This window comes from Dermacentor andersoni, chromosome 6, assembly GCF_023375885.2.
Source record: "Dermacentor andersoni chromosome 6, qqDerAnde1_hic_scaffold, whole genome shotgun sequence".
NCBI classification, from domain to species: domain Eukaryota; kingdom Metazoa; phylum Arthropoda; class Arachnida; order Ixodida; family Ixodidae; genus Dermacentor; species Dermacentor andersoni.
Window position 1 is genome coordinate 23,432,501 of NC_092819.1, and position 17,154 is coordinate 23,449,654.

Below are 17,154 nucleotides of genomic sequence, written 5' to 3' on the forward strand. Positions count from 1 at the left end.
CACACACACACACACACACACACACACACACAAACACACACACACAAACACACACACACACACACACACACACACACACATATATATATATATATATATATATATATATATATATATATATGTGTGTGTGTGTGTGTGTGTGTGTGTGTGTGTGTGTGTGTGTGTGTGTGTGTGTGTGTGTTTGTGTGTGTGCCTATATATATATAGACCAAGACTATACATATATATATATATATATATATATATATATATATATATAGTCTGGGGTTTTACGTGCCAAAACCACGATTTGATAATGACGCACGCCGTAGTGTCGCAGTCCGGATTAATTTGGACTCCCTGGGATTCTGTAACATGCACCCAATGCATGGTACACTGGTGTTTTCCATTTCACCCCCATCGAAATGAGGCTGCCGCGGCCAGAATTTGATCCCATGACCTCGTGCTTAGCAGCGAAACGCGCTTATACAGGGTGTCCCACGTAACTTGAGCCAAACTTTAAAAATATGCAAGTGCTACGTAGCTGGACAGAACCAAGGTAACGTGTCCTCCCGTCGTTTGGAGGCACTCGGATAATTTTTTTTTCATTCCGCCTAAATATATAATCAGTCATAATTCCATAATTAATTAACTTCCTAATTATTAGTTAGATTAGAAATGTGAATGAGAAAATTGTAGAGCAACATGACGAACTCCCTACACAGCTTTCTGTTGCTCAAACGTGCTACATAAAAGCGTTCTCCCAAGCCTCAAAGAATCCCGCGAATACACGCAATGTTGGTAGGATTTGTAGATTATTGGTGGCGTTAGAAACAAAAAAGAAAAACTGGTTACGTGTCCGCTTCAACGTCGTAACAAAAAGGGAAAATAAAGAAGTTAACACATGTAATCGTTATAATAGTGTAACAGTAGATGATTGTTAGCGCTAGAAAAAAAAAAACTGGTGACGTCGCCGACCCCGCGTCAAGGAACTAACAAAAATGGAAATAAAAGGGGAAAGATTGACCAACCCTTTCCCTACCGGAAAATGGGAGTAAGCGAAGCTTGTCCTGCGTGCACCTGAGCTTCATCACGGTTAGGTAACCCACCGGATTGCTTCGGCCTCCCGCTCCCACAGCTCGGGATCTTCTTCTCGCTGCTGTTGGATTGCCTGGGCTCGAGCGACTCTAACGGCTGGATCGGCGCGCCGACGGTGAGCCTTCTCACGGGCGATTTCTCGCCGCCACTCGTCGCACGCTGCCCGTTCCTTGGGAGAACGCACAATGCGTGGCCGCCCCATCCGTTTTCCGAGACTGAACTGAACGAAAACGAAGCCAGCGCAGCGCGCGCGATACCCTTTCCTGCCCATTCACTCCCCGGCGGAAGCGAAACGGCTCTGATTGGTTGCACGCGTGGCGTGAGCGCGCGCCTATGCAGCTGGAATCCTTGCTAATGACTTATGCTCCGGCGCCGGCGCAGCGGCCAATTCATCAAACCACCCTTTCCCGCAGCTGTTCTGATCTGGGGAGCGTAAACATTTATTTTCAAATCAACAAGATTTGAGTCCGGCGTCTTTTTAGTGTGTCTGGGAGCAACTGGGTTTTTGCGTGACCACGAGAACGCCACTTGTGAGCCAATACAAGCTTCGCATGAAAAAAAAAAGACTGCGGTGTGGTAAAAAAGAAAAAGGACTGGTTGTGACGGCGTTTCAGCTAAGTTGATACGATATATCTGCAAAATAAATGCATAATTGGTCATGTTAACACATGTAATCGTTATAATAATGTAACAACAGATTATTGGTAGCGACGGCTAGACATGCATAAGCTAGCTAAACAAGTAAGCAAAGGTTCAGTAGCAGCCGAGCCAAAGAATGCTTACGTATAAGAAGACAATTCTCCGAGTTTCCGTAGCATTTTCTTGCATTGTTTTGCTGTTTTACTGCTGACTATTGCATCCTTACCATTGCAACGTTACTACAGTAGTACCTTATCACATGTATACTCCTCGTTCCTGGGGATATTCGAGGTGGCTCGGCGGACGTTCGCTGCAGACACCGTAGCAGAACATCTTGGACAACTCACGGGCATTCGCACGTTTGAATGCAGGCCTGCACAAAACAAGGTGCGAGGGTCAACCCAAGCCCACGCGCTCGGGGAATCATTGCTCCGCTGCGTATCGCGTTAGAGCGAATAGCCTGCTTTCGCTCTTTCGCCAGTCTTCGCGGTCGGCGGCCGGTCTTTCTCCGGAGGTGGCGGGGCCAACGCGCTCCCACTTAACCGAGCTGCGTTGGTCACCCTATAACGCGAACTAGACATTTGAGGTGCCTGAAGGTTTAGTGCGGCGCGGTGGGTGCTGGCGTTGCGTCGCGTTTCCCCGCCGCATGAGGCGGACGGTTGCAAGGCGTGTTATTCAGCGAAGTTCATTGCGCGTCCCTTGCGGAGTTGCGACGTCTTGCCGCCTCGTAATAGCTTCGCTTAGATCAACTACCACAGCGCGTGGTGTCTGCACGATTTTAATGCGAATGGTCGGAGGACCACGTGGTCCTAAGGTCACCTAGCTTTCCATACGTTTCTTTAAATAATAGCAAAGACTACCAACCTTTAACGCTCTGATGGCTGCCGTACATTTTGAAATGATGCGACTTGTTCGCGTGACCGTTCGTGTCGATGCGCATAGCGCAGCCTTATTTAAGGACGCTATAGTTAGGAGATGTTGGCACAATAAAGCGGCACTTGGTACACCTTTTCGCATGTGTAGAGCGGTTACATATTTAATATGAACTAACAATCATAACTAATGAAAGAAAAAAGAAAGGTATCCTAGGCCGACGGTCATCAGATAGATTGCAAAGGTGAGCTCTAGTAGCTAGTCTTCCAGAGATTTAAAAAAGGAAGCATTATTGTTGAAAATTATTGATTACAGTTTGTTTCAGCTGATGTAAGCTTCCCTTATTTTATTTGACCTCATATTGCGTTAAATTTTGTTCCACAATTTACTACACCTTTACGTGACCCGATTTCACGTTTTATGCCTTTAGGGTACATACAGGTGTAGTATGCGAACTGGCGTTACCTTGCAGTGTGTTTTACATGACTTCTATTGCGTAGCGTACGCGTTCGGGCTGGTTGGTTCGTGACATGAGAAGACACAGCGCAAAGTAACGGGACGTCCTGTTAATAATAACGTCCCGTTATTTTGCGCTGTTTCGGCTGAAGTTCCATTGCGAGTTGTCTCTAGTGCGTACATGTCGCGCGACTCCTAAGCCTTTGTCCTTTTCCTGTGCGCAGGTCGCGGCTTGCTTCGGTGGCCGGTGCGAAGGAGGAGCGTCGCATATTTTAGTTACTGGGTCGGGCATCGACGCTCTCTCGCGATCATGGGGGCGGCGCGGGGCCCGAAAACTTGCCCGTCACCGAGACAGCGTCAGGGTCCTCTTCGCTGCCTATCCGCTGCCAGAATGCCTTGGTCCATTTCGCTGCTATCGGCGCTGTGCGCCGTCCTGCTCTACCTGCCGCCAGCGTCCAGGGCCTACGGTAAGTGCGACTTCCGGTTCCGGTTTTCCTTTTTCTTTATACATGCACTGCTTCTATGTTACGGTAGGTCAGGTAAAAAAAAATGATTTACCAGGGAAGCGTCGATGTTGACGCTGGAACAGTTGCATTAGTAGCGAGAACGAATAACTTAAGAGAATTTGCCAAGCATCGCGCAGTAACCCCGAGGAGCTTATCATTAATTGCGTAAATTTTGAACCGGAGTCGTTTGTGCCATCTCAGTGGTTTTTTTAAATTCGTTAATCTGTTATTCATACGATAATTTTCTTTTCTACTGGTGATCGCTATATGTACTGCGTGCAAAGCTTCTAATTTGTACGACTTCTGTTATGTACGCCACAAGAGAGAGAGAGATATAGCAAAGAGAGGAAAGGCAGGGAGGTCAACCAGACGCGCGTCCGATTTGCTACCCTACACTGGGGGAAGGGAAAGGGGGAACAGAAAGAGGGAAGCGGGATAGAGGGAACATTGTCTGTGCACGCAGCAAAGTGCTTGGAAATCAGTCAAGTCAAAGCAAGTGCTCCGTCGATACGTTAGGCTGCCGCCAGTCTTGGTGGTTCATAACTGCTGGTGATGCACGTTGAAGTTACCAGTGCAGGCCAAGAATCCGGTGGGCATCAGCAGTACGTTGCAGTGCGTGACAGTATACTTGTAAGCTAAACCCCAGCATTTCGGACTTCAGTGCGAATATAATGATGCGGGTGAGCCATGATGCTCACTCAAGAGTTGCAAGTACTGAATTGAGAGCATCCAGCACTTGCATTGCACTTCGCGCTGACGGAGTCTGCAGGTTATTTAAGAACATTCGAAGGCTTTTCATCAGAGACCGGAGCATCAGAACGACTTGCCGGTCTTCTTCGGGCAATTTGTCAGGAACCCGCGCTGTTCGCTCTACAGCCGTGCGCAGCTGTATCACTTGACATGGCTCCGCCTCCGGCTGTGGCATCAGCTGCGGCATCGCCTCCCGTTGTGGCATCGGCTGTGGTATCGCCTCCGGCTGTGGTATCTCCTCCGGCTGTGGCATCGGCTGTGGCATAAGCTGTGGCTTCGGTTGTGACTTCCGCTGTTGTTCTGGCTTTGGCTGTTGCTTTAGTAGCGAGGACCAAGTTGTATTGTTCTCCGCCATGGCCTTGTCAGATTTAGCTGGAATTGCCCCAGGCCTGGGGGCAGAGGAGGAGGTATTGTCGGATGGGGCGTACTCTTTATAGAGGTATCAGCCTTCTTCGAAGTCGGGCGGCGTTGGGAGCGTCGCTTTCTAACGGCCGCAACAGCTTCCCGACGAGACGAATGGTCTCTCGCCATCTGCTTCAAGATCGCCTTTTCTTAATTTTTGAGCAGTCCTTCGAGGAAGCATCATGGGACCCAATGTAATTGGTGCATTTGAGAACCGTGGCTGCACAAGAGTCTGCAGCGTGGGGCTCGCTGCAGCCTGAGCAAACTCTCGTGTTCTCGCACACGGCACTCACGTGTCCCAGCCTCATACAATTGCGGCATTGCAGTGGCTTTGGGATGAATGGTCGTACAAGGTGTCTAAAGTGGCCCACCTTGACGTGCGAAGGGAGAGTCTCGCCCTTGAATATAATTTTCACACAGCGGGATGTGCCGAAGTGATACACATGTGTTATGGCGACGCCATCAACGGCAGGCATCACTAGAATCGGCAAGTCGGCGCTCGAGATGGAGACGTCCACGTCGTAGTAGACACCAGTAGTTGATCCACTGTTCTGGAGGATGTACGAGCGGAGCTTAACGTCACCTAGTTCTGTAACTGTAGTCAAATTTCTCAGCGCAGTCTCATGTGTGACGTCGATAACTAACACGTTTTTTTCGTGTGTTGACTCTAACGTCTGCTATCTGATTTTGCGCCGCCGCTTCAAGTTGCACCGATACGGACTGCCTGTTGAGTCGCCTCAGGTTATCGGTAGCGAGTTCTGGTACAAATGGAATCGTACTGACTGCGGTATTCTGAGTTGGTCCTACCACTGGCGTGCTCAAAGACATGGATGCCCTGGTGGTGTGTCTTCGTTTCGCCTTGCGGCTCCGCACAAGCTCGAAGGAGGCATCGGAGAAGTCGTCACTGCTGAGCGAGTAGACGCTGGTGTCATCGCCGTCGGTGTCGCTCTGGAGGCCGGTCCGCTTCCTAGCATCGCTTTTCCTAAATGCACTTGGAAATGCGATGCGCCACTGTCGCATTCATGTAAACGGGGCTCTAGACGCAGCCGCCGCTGAAGTCGCCATTCCCGGCAGAGGCACGGGGACGTCAACTTGCATCCGCGCCACGAACCATGCCGGCTCTCCAAAGGTGTACGCAGAAATAAGGAAAAAACAGCTGAGCTAGAGAAATAGCATTCTGGCTCGCAGACACTTCCTGCACGCCACAAATTTCCAATAATTTGTATGTATATTTAAATGGAGCGGATAGCAGCAGCCGAGCTCAATGAAATAACCGCCTATACAAATTATTGGACACGCCACAAATTTCCAATAATTTGTATAGGCGGCTATTTCATTGAGCTCGGCTGCTGCTACTGCAATTTTGGTCTCTCAACAGTCATTCAACGCGTTCTGATATCAGCACGCTCACCGACAGAATTTGATTCTAAAGCGTCACGCAGTTTTTTAATTGCTATTGCGATAGAATATATACGGACATTGAAGACTAATTTTCGCCGTCGCCTTTGTCGTGATGTTCTGGATACATTTATGTATATGTATGTTGTGTTCTGTCTATGCTGGATATGCAAGGTATATGTTATAGTATTCAACAGGCAAACTTTCTCTGACTAACCATTATGTTTTTGATAAAATTATTCCTTATAATTATTTCAGCACATAAAGAGCAGACGTACATCATTCCATTCACAGCGTATGCCTTCTGTCTTAACCCTTCGCAGATAAAAAAATAAAGTGCAGCAAACTATTAGTGGTCTCAATCCGGAACTCTTGCAATTTCAGTGGCAGCACTTTTTACGGGAAGCGCAATGGAGCCTGTGCGATGCCATTACAGGCACTGCCACGGCGTGTTAAAGCTCATAAGGCTGCTAGGAATTTTGACACCCCACGTTTTGTCGCACCTGCGCATGTCTGGAACACCGTCTGAGGTGTTCAAGCACGATGCTAACCCTTGGTATTGCTGTCAATGATTCGCTCATCGGGCAAAAACTGCCATCTTGTTTTTTTCTGTCATTCTCCTCGAATAGGCCGGAAAGCCAACGCGGCGGGTAATAGGAGAGAGAGAGAGAGAGATTTACTATGGTAGAAAAGCTGAAATGTCGGCCTGAATCAAAGTTGCGACCTGCTACTCGGCATTGGGGAAGAGAGATGGAAGTAAAAGGAGAAAGAGGCGGGTAATAGAAGTTGGACCGGAGCTGAAGCTTGCCGGTAGGTTAGCGTCGTTGACGGCCCAGGCACAATTCATCATGCGCAACGTGCTGACGTCGCAAAATTTTGCGAAGTAAGGCATTCAACATATTGTAGAATGCCTGCGACGAGGAAAAAAATACGACAGCGCTGTACACAAATTAAAAACAGCTTTGACCTCGCATCACTAGACAGAAGGCGGAACGCTTCTCGAATAACGTTCTTTCACCATGTATATCACAACCGTGCTCCTCACACTACAACAATAATAGAGGCAGCAGCTGCAGCATTCGCGGACCACCCTTTAAATATTCACCAACCTTTCACCCGCACTGACCTAATCCGTTTTTCGTTCCTCCACTTGGAAATTCAGGAGTGGAAGCAGTTGCTGAGATCAGTAGCTTACGTAGTGAATGCAGATAAATGTTCAGAAGCACTGAACCGGCTTCTTTCGTTGGTCAAGAGACCGCTAACATAAACGCAAAAATGTTCCTGGTTGTTTTCACCCCTGGTGAAATGGCAAGCAATTGTCTAACTGACATCATGCTTTTTTTGTTTTTCTCTTTTTGGTAACGTGCAACTACTTTTTTCTCTTGCGGTTTTCAAGTAATCCTTGTATACTTCATTATTTGTTTTTCCGAACTGCTGTATTGTACACTCCAATGCAACTGTTTTCTTTTATATTTCTACCATCGTAAATGAAGTGTACCTGTACTCCTTCATGCGAGTGCTTCTTACTTGAAGCAAAGAGCGCTACGAAGACGCGGACTAAAAGAGGAACATGTCTCCGCGTCTGCGTAGCGCTCTGTTCTTCAAGTATGCAAAAACAACTCGCCCACATCAGGCTTCTGCTGCTTCAGAGTGTTTCTTTTTTTTTTCTACGATGTTTTCTAGGAGCGCGAGTGAAAAATGTTAGCATCCCTGCAAGCAATGCAAGCTATGTTGCAAGCTCACTGTACCAATATATATATATACGCCCTGCCTATGTATAGCCCGATTCACACCTTTAGGGCATGTTTGTTTGTGTTTTGTTTTTGTTTTTAACGGTACGCTGTGTATAACGTCTCAACGCAAAGTACCTTGCTGCTTTTATGTAATACTTCTTGCTGTTCTTGCTGTTTTTATGCAGTGCTTATCTCTTCATTCCTTTTGCTTCTTTTTTCTTTGTCTTTGAGATCTTTCTTTACATATGTTAATTTCATCGTTTTGTGCCAATGTTTATCTTTTTATGTTTATGCATCGATATCTTTTTACCGATTGTATCTTGTGATAAACTGTACCACATGCCGCTCTCGCGCTATGCCTCCTCGTAGGCCTGTGAGGTCTTTCTAAATAAATAAATAAATAAATAAATAAATAAATAAATAAATAAATAAATAAAAGAAAATAAAAGACAAACGCTTCCAATGAGGTACAACCCTTTGTTGAGATTTCTGGGTGAAGTATGCACCGCGACATGTAAACAAAGCGAAGGGACGAGCTCGCCCCTGGAACTGAAGCCAACACTAAAAGATTTCTGAGGTAATGGTGGTGAATAGACTACTGCTTCAAAGCTGAAAAAAAGAATGGCGAAAACACGTGACCGGGCATGCTTAGCTTCCCTCACAACATTTGCCACCATTTCTACCCCCATCGTCAAAAAAACAAAAAAAGACACCTATCCTCTGTTTTTAATAAAGACAGTGTGCCCTTAAAGCAAATGTATTAACTTTGGTACATTTCCTAATTAAGCTATCCTCAAGTCAAACGGAACAGGTGTACCTCAGAAGAAATTTCTCGCGGGACTCTATACTTGGAGCCTACGCATCAACCTGTAGTTCATCGTCTTTTCTTTTGCATCGTATTCTTGCGCAGTAGCTTTGCCTTCGAGGAACAAGTGTGTTTAGAATCAGTAGGACTATTTGAACCATACATTAGTTCAATTAAAAACCAAATTATGCATTAGAATAAATGACGGGAAGGAGAATCTTGTATGCTGTTGCAGCTCCTAAGATCATATTAGGGACGGAGGCGAGCAGACGAGAAACTGCTCACACGAAAGAAAGGTTTCGTGAATCCGACCTCTGAAGCGAGCGGGTTATGCCCGATGATCGCAGGCACGTAAAAAAAGCAATCATTGGAATGCTAAGCGTACGCAGTTTTGGTTTAGACGTTAAACTAACCAGTCGGTCCCTGCAGACTCTGCGTAGGATACTGATGTATCACAAATCCAAGTATGCCGTCCATGGATCTCTTATCTGGAATGTCCCGCACCATCGAATGAATATACCAAGCACTTGCTATGTCTTAAGTTTTCTGAAACGTTAAGCGACAGAGCTGAAGTTTTAGTGGTAAAGGCGAACTACTGGCGGGAGATTTCGAGCCGTCTGCCTGCGACAGCGAGAACATCGTCATGGTTCCGGAACCTTGCGACGGAAATCATCATGATTTTGTTTGGTCGTGGTTTTGGACGACATCGAAATGTGTATGGAAGGAAGTAGCGGACGCAGCCGTCATGGCTGATTCCAGCGCTAACGAGCGAGCGACCGCGGGATGACAGGTCTGCGTATCTTCAGAGCAGTTATTTTTTTTTTTTCACGTGCTTGTGAGCGATGGCTGCCGATTTACCGAAATTTCTCGCGTACATTCAACTCTTTTCTTCCCACCGACAATGACCCAAGTGGGAAGGGTGTTTAGATTCGAAGTAAATCAGCAAACACTGCGTAACAAAGATTGGTTATCTTCAGCGATTCGATGGTCGATTCATCGACAGGTTTATCATTACCAATAGACGAATTTCTAAGTTTTGCTATCCTGGTGAATGTTTCATTGCCGCACGCGCAATTGACGTAGGCTAGTTGTGTCTCAGATCCTTGGCAACGGAATGTTTAGACCAGCAGCATAGATATAAAACATTACACATTTGTTTTGGTTTTCAATTCTTTATCCCAGTGCAGCAAGCGCTGGGATCACCTTGAGGTGTCCCGAAATTTATACCGAGGTGCCCAGCTTCTCTGTTCACCTAGTTTGGCAATTCTTTGTTCTTCTAATTTTTCGTTGCCCATTTCGGTGCATCTTGTCTTCGTCGTTGACGACCTTCGCCACCACCGATTTTCACTGCGCTGCAGCGCAGACTCGACGCGCCAGTAACGGGCTGCGGCTGCGGTTTCGATCGTCGCGAGAAACGTGCGTCGGACGGCGGCAGCGCCCGCTGTTTACCTTGGCACCCCGTCGCCGTCCTGCGCTTAGCACAACGTCAACCTCGAAGCACGGCCGCGGTTCCCGAAACTGTCGGCTAGAGGAACGCGCCTCTGCTACTACCGCTGCCGCTGCCGGCAGCCACACGCCTCTCGTGTGCCCTGCCCGACTTTCTTTTTTCCCTTCCGTTCTTTCCTCATTCTGCGTCGTCAACACTTCGGCGGCTTCTCTTCTTTCAGGCGCAGTCTTTCTGCCTGTCCTTCCACCGGCTTACGCCTGTCGTCTTACCGGCCTTGCTGCAGATTTCAGATTTCCTTGCCTCTCTCTCTCTCTCTCTCTCTCTCTCTCTATATATATATATATATATATATATATATATATATATATATCACTTTTCTGTATCCAGGCAAAAGCAACGAAGCGTGTAATGACGATCACAGTCTATCGCGCGATCCATCCCTTCTCTTCTGCCTTCTTTCTTTCTCTGCAACATGGTAGCACACGAATTTCATCTGGTTATCCTCCTTGTCTTTCCTCCTTCTGTCTTGCGCACTCACTCACTCTCTTTAGTTGGATTTTGTTTGTGTGATCCTTGCCAATTCTTTCTAAGTATATCTCAATGCACAAGGGGCAATGTCGGCTTTCGGGACCGATAAAAGGAAAACAAGACGCGGTGGGTACTTATGTTTGCTAAGGCGGCAAACAGACGCGCCCATCAGCAAGCCCTGAAGAGGAGAAAGCAGCGCCGCGCATGCGCACATTCGCTTGTGACAACCGACAGGCAGGCTGAGTGGGACGAGAAAACAAGATCTTTCGGAAATGTCACTGCGAGCGATGCATACATCAAAGACAACGAAGCCGTGTAATAGAGTTCTCACACCCTTCGGAAGTAATATAATTATCATTATCATCATCATCATCATAACAACAGTAATAATCATAATCAGATCTTTATGCACACAACAAAACGAAGGCCTCTCCTAGAGAACTCAAATTACCTACGGCTAGAGCTAGCTGATTCCATCTTATGCCTGCAAGTTTCCTAATTCCATCACGCTACCTCATTCTCTGCCATTGTCGCCAGCGCTTCCCTTCCCTTGGCGACCATTCTGTACTCCAATGGTACACCGGTTATCAGCCCTATGCTGGCTCCCGAGCTCCATTTATTTCTCCTAATATCAACTGGAATATTGGCTACCCTCGTTTGCTCTCTGATCCACACTGTTCTCTTCCTGTCTCTTGACGCTGCATCTAACACTTTTTGTTCCATCGCTCGTGGCGAGGTCCTCACCATCTTCAAAAGTTTCTTTGTTAATCTCCAAGTTTATGCCCCATATGTTATTACCGGCAGAATACAATGATTGTATACTTTTCGAGCGCACCTCTTAGGCGCCCGTTCCTGCGGCGAGCGTTGGCGTCCTTCGTAACCGAGCGAACGGACACAACGAAGTATGAAAGAGCAAACGTGGAGCGCAGCGGGGGATGAAATACGGCGATAGGGAAGAGAGCGCGAGGAGGAAAGCGGAGGAGGAGGGTATGGCGAAAACGTGTGAAGAAGAGCATAGTGCAGCGCAAGACGAGCTCTGCGGCGACGATGGCTACAAGCTGGCGGCAGAGGAGCGCGCGTCGTCTGTTCACCGATGACGCCACCGATACCATATATGGAAACAAAGCGCTACATCACGGAGCTCTGTCTGTCTGCGGCGGCTGCTGTGAATCGCGCCAACGCGCCACCCACGTGCTGCCTCTCGTGATCTCTCGATTAGTGAGGTAGTCGCGCCACACTTCGCTCCGTTTGCAACGTGCCGCACGAGACGGATTGTCCGCGCCAGCCAATATATCGCGAAACGGAAACATGTATAAAGCTGCGGTCAAATTTCGCATTAGGGAGTATAATAATAGTCGGTGAATTATCTTATTGCATTCCTTTTTCTTCTTTTTTTACCGTTTGGTACGGCGTTGTTAGCAAAACATAGTGCGAATCCGGTTATTGTCTTCTGCAGAGTTGTAACACTGAAATGTTTGTACAGAGGAGCAAGAGACGAGAAGGAGGATGTTGATGTTTATAGGTGCAGCTAGCCTTGCAAGACATGCCGGCAATTGCCCCGCTTGTTTCTTCAGAGCTATTGGCAAGGTTAGTGACTTAGCGAGAAACTTACGCAATTTTGTCCGGATGTTTATCACGTGTTTGCTTTTTCGGAGTCTTAGGGATTTTTAGTGACTTTTTTGTGAAGTAAATAGTCAGAACATTGACTTGGCAGAAATTTCTCAAAGTACTTTGGATAACTTCTATGCTTCGCCGCCATTTTATACCAAGGGGGAGATATGAGACGCCACTTGAAATACTGAAGTGTTTAATAGTGAGCCATTTGGATTCATCAAACCTGCTTTTTCTTTTAGGTAAAGCACAATCTTGAGATATGACACCGCTTCAGGAAATTTGGGGTTGCTTTCTCATTTGTCATTCCAACCACCGACTTGCCATCGCAGGAGATAAAGCTGTAGTTAAGAAAAAAAAAAAAAAACACGGAATCTGTCCAGGAACAATAAAACATAAAGTACACAATATTCCTAGCAAAATATCGTCATTATCATCATCACTTAGCGACCTTTCGCTGAAAATTGGATGTTCTGCGCCGCAATATGGAGACTTCGTCAAAAAAAAAAAAAAAAGAGAGAAGAAAAAGTCACCGCCCCTTCCAGTATGTGAAAATGGTCGAACAGTGAAGCTGTGTAAGTCAAACTTCTCAAGTAGTCTATATTGTAAATCTTTTGTTTCACCATTATTTCACCTCATTTTCGCTTTTGCAGTATAGGCAGCTCCTTCCTCAGGAGTACGCACTACTCGTGGTCTTCCCATAGTCGTAGCTGGGATGGAATGTGCGGAACCACAAAAACAAAGCTCCGTATATTGGGTGCCAGGCCAACCACTGGAGTATGCGGGCGCTGCAATCGTTCTGACAATTGGTTGGATTGGTTAGACGATTCGCATCTTTGGGTTTCTTAATAAAGTTACACACACGTTCGACAGCGACGGAGAGAGCGGCGTATCTGACGGTATGCCCCAGTACGCCGTTGTCGCTTGCGTTCGATGTCTCGAGTTTGCTCGGTGGCGTGGTTAGCAGCATCCGCCCAGCAATGCCACTTGCGATTCTTCAAAATTAAATTGCTTCAAAATTCAATCTGCGCGTCACGTAAGGCAATGAATGGCTCATACCCCCTAAAGCGATGGCTCATACCCCCGTAAACGCTGCCTCCCCATTACGACGACAGGAGAAAAATGAAATTCCACGCTTTAATGACGAGCGGCAATGGACGCAGCTGTGGTAAAAGATGACGGCGCTCGAGCCATTGCTGATGACGATAGCTTTATCGAAGTCCGACAACGATGGCACAGGGTCCGCATAAACAGCTTCGCTCTAAAAACGTTACCATCACTGGTTATTAGGTGTTCTAGGCTCAAAGCAAATTCATTTGATGACGTAATTGCCAGCGCGTAAATAAGTCCCGAAAGTTTTGAGTATGCGTGTCGCTAAATCCGTAGCTGAGGTTTCCTTTCGTGTAGAGAGAAGCCGAGTGCGTGAACCCACGTTGCGGCGCGGACGTAACTTGTCACCCTCTCTTTCACTCCCGAACAGTCAAGAGAGGCAGTTCGCCGGACGATAGCGGAGGCCCCATTTCGATCTCCCCTTTCAGTACAGCGCCGTTCGTCGGAAACTCTGGCCCTCGTTAGCGGAGATTCGAATGAGGTTTTGGTGCTGCAACGCGTCCGTGGTTCCCGCACCTTCTTGCCGTCGCGCGAGTCCCTTTAAAGCGCGCCGCGATGAAGGCCGGCTACAGACAGCTGCCGCTGATGGCGGGCTCATTACGAACCGGCGACGCTATATTTTAATGCGTCCCGGCAGCCGCCACTGGACAGGACAGTCCCCGACGGCGCGGAATCAATTCAGGGTTTCTCGCTACGAGTAGGGAAAAAGAAACAATAATAATAAGAGAACGGGATAGAAGCACACGTACGGCTTCACGAATCTCGCTGCGCAGAAGTTGGGTTCGGCGTGTGATGGCGAACTCGGTCTCAATAATGCGGTGCAGTGTCGCAGAGTCTACAGCGGGTGTCAGCCAATGTGGGGAGCCAGCAATCCGATGCGCACCGTTCTTTCCTCTTCAGCAAAGAGGCAGACGACACTGCGAAACGACAAAAAAGAAAAGGGTAAAAAGGTAAAAAAAAAAGGTATATACCGAGTAACGAGCGAAAATTCCAACGTGTGGTGACACAAATTTGCATTCACTAAGTGCCGGTGTTGAGAGAAAAAAAGTGTAGTTGGCCAGGTCGTGTAATGCATGGAACATGTCACTGATGAAATATTACAGTAACGACATGCTGCTCAGGGAAGGTAAACGTACAGTAGAGGGCGGCGTAGGGTTAGCTGTCCTAAGGAGAGTAGGAAACCTGCAGGCATAAGAAGGTCTCAGTTAGGCGCAAGAGAGGTGTAATTGGATATCTCTGAGGGAGGTATTTGTTCTGCAACCGACATAATGTACAATGATGATGACGACGACATCGGTGATGATTGTAATGAAGAAGCTGGTGGTGACGATGCTGATGATAATGACGATGACGGTGACGACGACGACGAATACGAGCAGACGTTGCAATACTGCGAGCATCCAGCACGTACGCTGACCTTGCGCGGGGCTCCACTCTGAGGCGCGCAAAGCGTCAGGCATACGTGCCGCGTAGCGTCCAATGTGATGAGCAATTACAATCGCATGGAGTACACTGCTGCGGCACGTCGTGCAACCTACAAAAGCGATGTATTTCTACATTTATTCCTGCTTAACGAGGCGGCTTTAGTCCATGCGCGGGCATATGTGCACTGCATGCATAGTGCGGCTGCGAATTTTCCATCAAGATGGCTTCGTTCATGGCGTTTTCTTTTATTTTTGGTTACTTTAATGCGGTATTGTGGCTGCAGGTTGACTTGTGGCAGTGTTGGCGAGCCAAATGCTCTCTCACGAGAGCAACGGTTGCGACTAATCACTCGTGGAAGCTTCACTTTCTTTAAGACGAAAAAACTAATTTCAGCTCACGGATTGTCCCCTGTAGTCGCAACGAAAGCCTGAGGTTAAGAATGCTACAGACGCAGCTGCGAATTTGCGCTTCATTAGCAAATGAAATCCAGCGAAATATTCAATGGCTCGCCGATATCCCTCCGCGCTAAAACAAACATTTAAGTACTCAAAACATTAATAACTGGCGTTCGCTAAAAGACTGTGTGATATTATTTTTTAAAACGTCATTTGACGCTTTACGGCCGCATGTGCAGCTACGTTCTTAGGAATATAAAATTTACTGTTTCTTACTTAGTACTTCATTATGTTATCTTTTACGCTTTATATTTATTATTTTGTAGACCATGTTTCTTTTCTCTCGAAGTTTTCTATGGCACAGTATGTGATAATCAGTCTTCGTTTATTTTACTCTTATGTTTTTCTTACGCGCAAATGCATTTAGAAGCTTAACCTGATTGTTTCCTGGTTTAAATTACTCCTGACACCTCGTAACAATTATATTCAAATGTATGTGTTCCTATTAAGCATATTATTATGCGACCTAACGCTGCTATTTTTATAAGTGCGATTTTTTTTATGTCATAAATTGTGTCCTGTGTCCTCTCCCACCCTGCGTAGCACCTTCACCCGAGGGCCCCCAGGGGTACATTTATATGATCATTAAGTAAAATAAAATGACTTAGACGCTCCATTGTATTAAAAAGTTACAACGGTCTAAGGGGACTTTGAATAATGACAATAAGTCTGGCTAAGATAACAAGTTTCACAGTTAACTTTCACACTAAGGCGATTTCTCTGCACTGTATTTACCTATCGGATGCACATAATTATTACTGAAGAAATTTAACCTCGCTAGCACGCGCGCACTTTCAACGGCCCTCGAAATCGACGACTACTCACTCGAAGCGGCGAGGCAGGTTCGCGCCCAAGATCCATTCAAACTACCGGATTTCGATCACCATTGCTTTCAGTGGCCGTGCGAGTTATAAATAAATGTAAAATTCAAATAAGACCACCGTCATAATTTCCATATCTATGAGCTGAATAACTATAACAAATTTCATATTCATCCAGCGGCCCATTTAGACCGTTTGCTTGTTTCTTTCACCTTCCCTTGTCGCTCGAGTCTTCGTCGGTGAGATTTTTCTAACAACCGCGAGTTCTTTTCCAGAGTACGCTAGACTCATTAGAGCTTATGGCTGATAAGTTCAATACCTCTATGGTGCACTAGTATGTGCCCCGTGTTTCTTTTAAGTTTTTCACAGAAGCATGTTGCGTTGTTAGGTGTAGCTATCTTATGTTAGGCACGTGTTCTGTAGAAAGCGCATGTTGTAATGTGTATGTACTACGACGTGCAGTCTATATAGGCTCCAACAATCAAATTAATTAATTGATTAATTACTTGATGAAACATATAATAGCTTAATAATTTATTTAACTAATGGCGATTTTTAGAATTCCAAAGCAGTCCCTGCGTTGCGAGAGGCGCCATAGTAGTGTTAAGCGGTAATTTTCTTCACATGTTTTTTTTTTTTTTAACCTGCACCAAAAGCACAGAACATCAGAGTACGTTGCATTACGCCCCCCAATTTACTATGGCGGCCGCAGCTGGCAGTTGAACCCGCGACCTTGTGCTCAGAAGGAGAACGCCATAGTCATTGAGTTGGGTACAGAGCAATCTCAGTTAAAGGGATGATGTTGATCAGTAAAGTTAGCTAAACGTATAGATATATACCTAAATTACGGGACACTGCAAGCACCTTTAGAAGACTAAAAGCTTTTAGCATAACTTTGATTTTTGTCCACATTTATTCTAATGTGCAACGCCCCTCGCCCTGTGAACCGATTGGGCCCCAGGTCGGAGTAGTGCCAACTTCGTTACGGGCTATGATGAACGGGTTGAAACACCACAATCTCATTAAACATCCTAACCGCAGACCCGGAGGTTCAAGTTCATTACACCCCGTGCAATGAAGAGGTGCAGGCTCCTGAAGTGTGTGGGGCGCAAGCACGT

General features: G+C 46.6%; 1 protein-coding gene and 1 long non-coding RNA gene across 2 annotated transcripts in view; one reads left to right on the forward strand and one right to left on the reverse strand.

The window, feature by feature from the left end:
- LOC126521378 (cubilin-like) overlaps positions 1-17,154 on the forward strand; it is a 259,243-nt gene that overhangs the window by 95,754 nt on the left and 146,335 nt on the right. The window contains exon 2 of the mRNA XM_050170068.3: positions 3,270-3,512. Coding sequence (XP_050026025.1) covers positions 3,356-3,512 — 157 coding nt within the window. The 5' untranslated portion in view covers positions 3,270-3,355. The remainder of the gene's footprint in view (positions 1-3,269; positions 3,513-17,154) is intronic.
- LOC129382261 (uncharacterized) overlaps positions 1-17,154 on the reverse strand; it is a 113,738-nt gene that overhangs the window by 32,977 nt on the left and 63,607 nt on the right. Inside the window, exon 4 of the long non-coding RNA XR_008610363.2 lies at positions 14,085-14,252. This is a non-coding gene — a long non-coding RNA (uncharacterized lncRNA). The remainder of the gene's footprint in view (positions 1-14,084; positions 14,253-17,154) is intronic.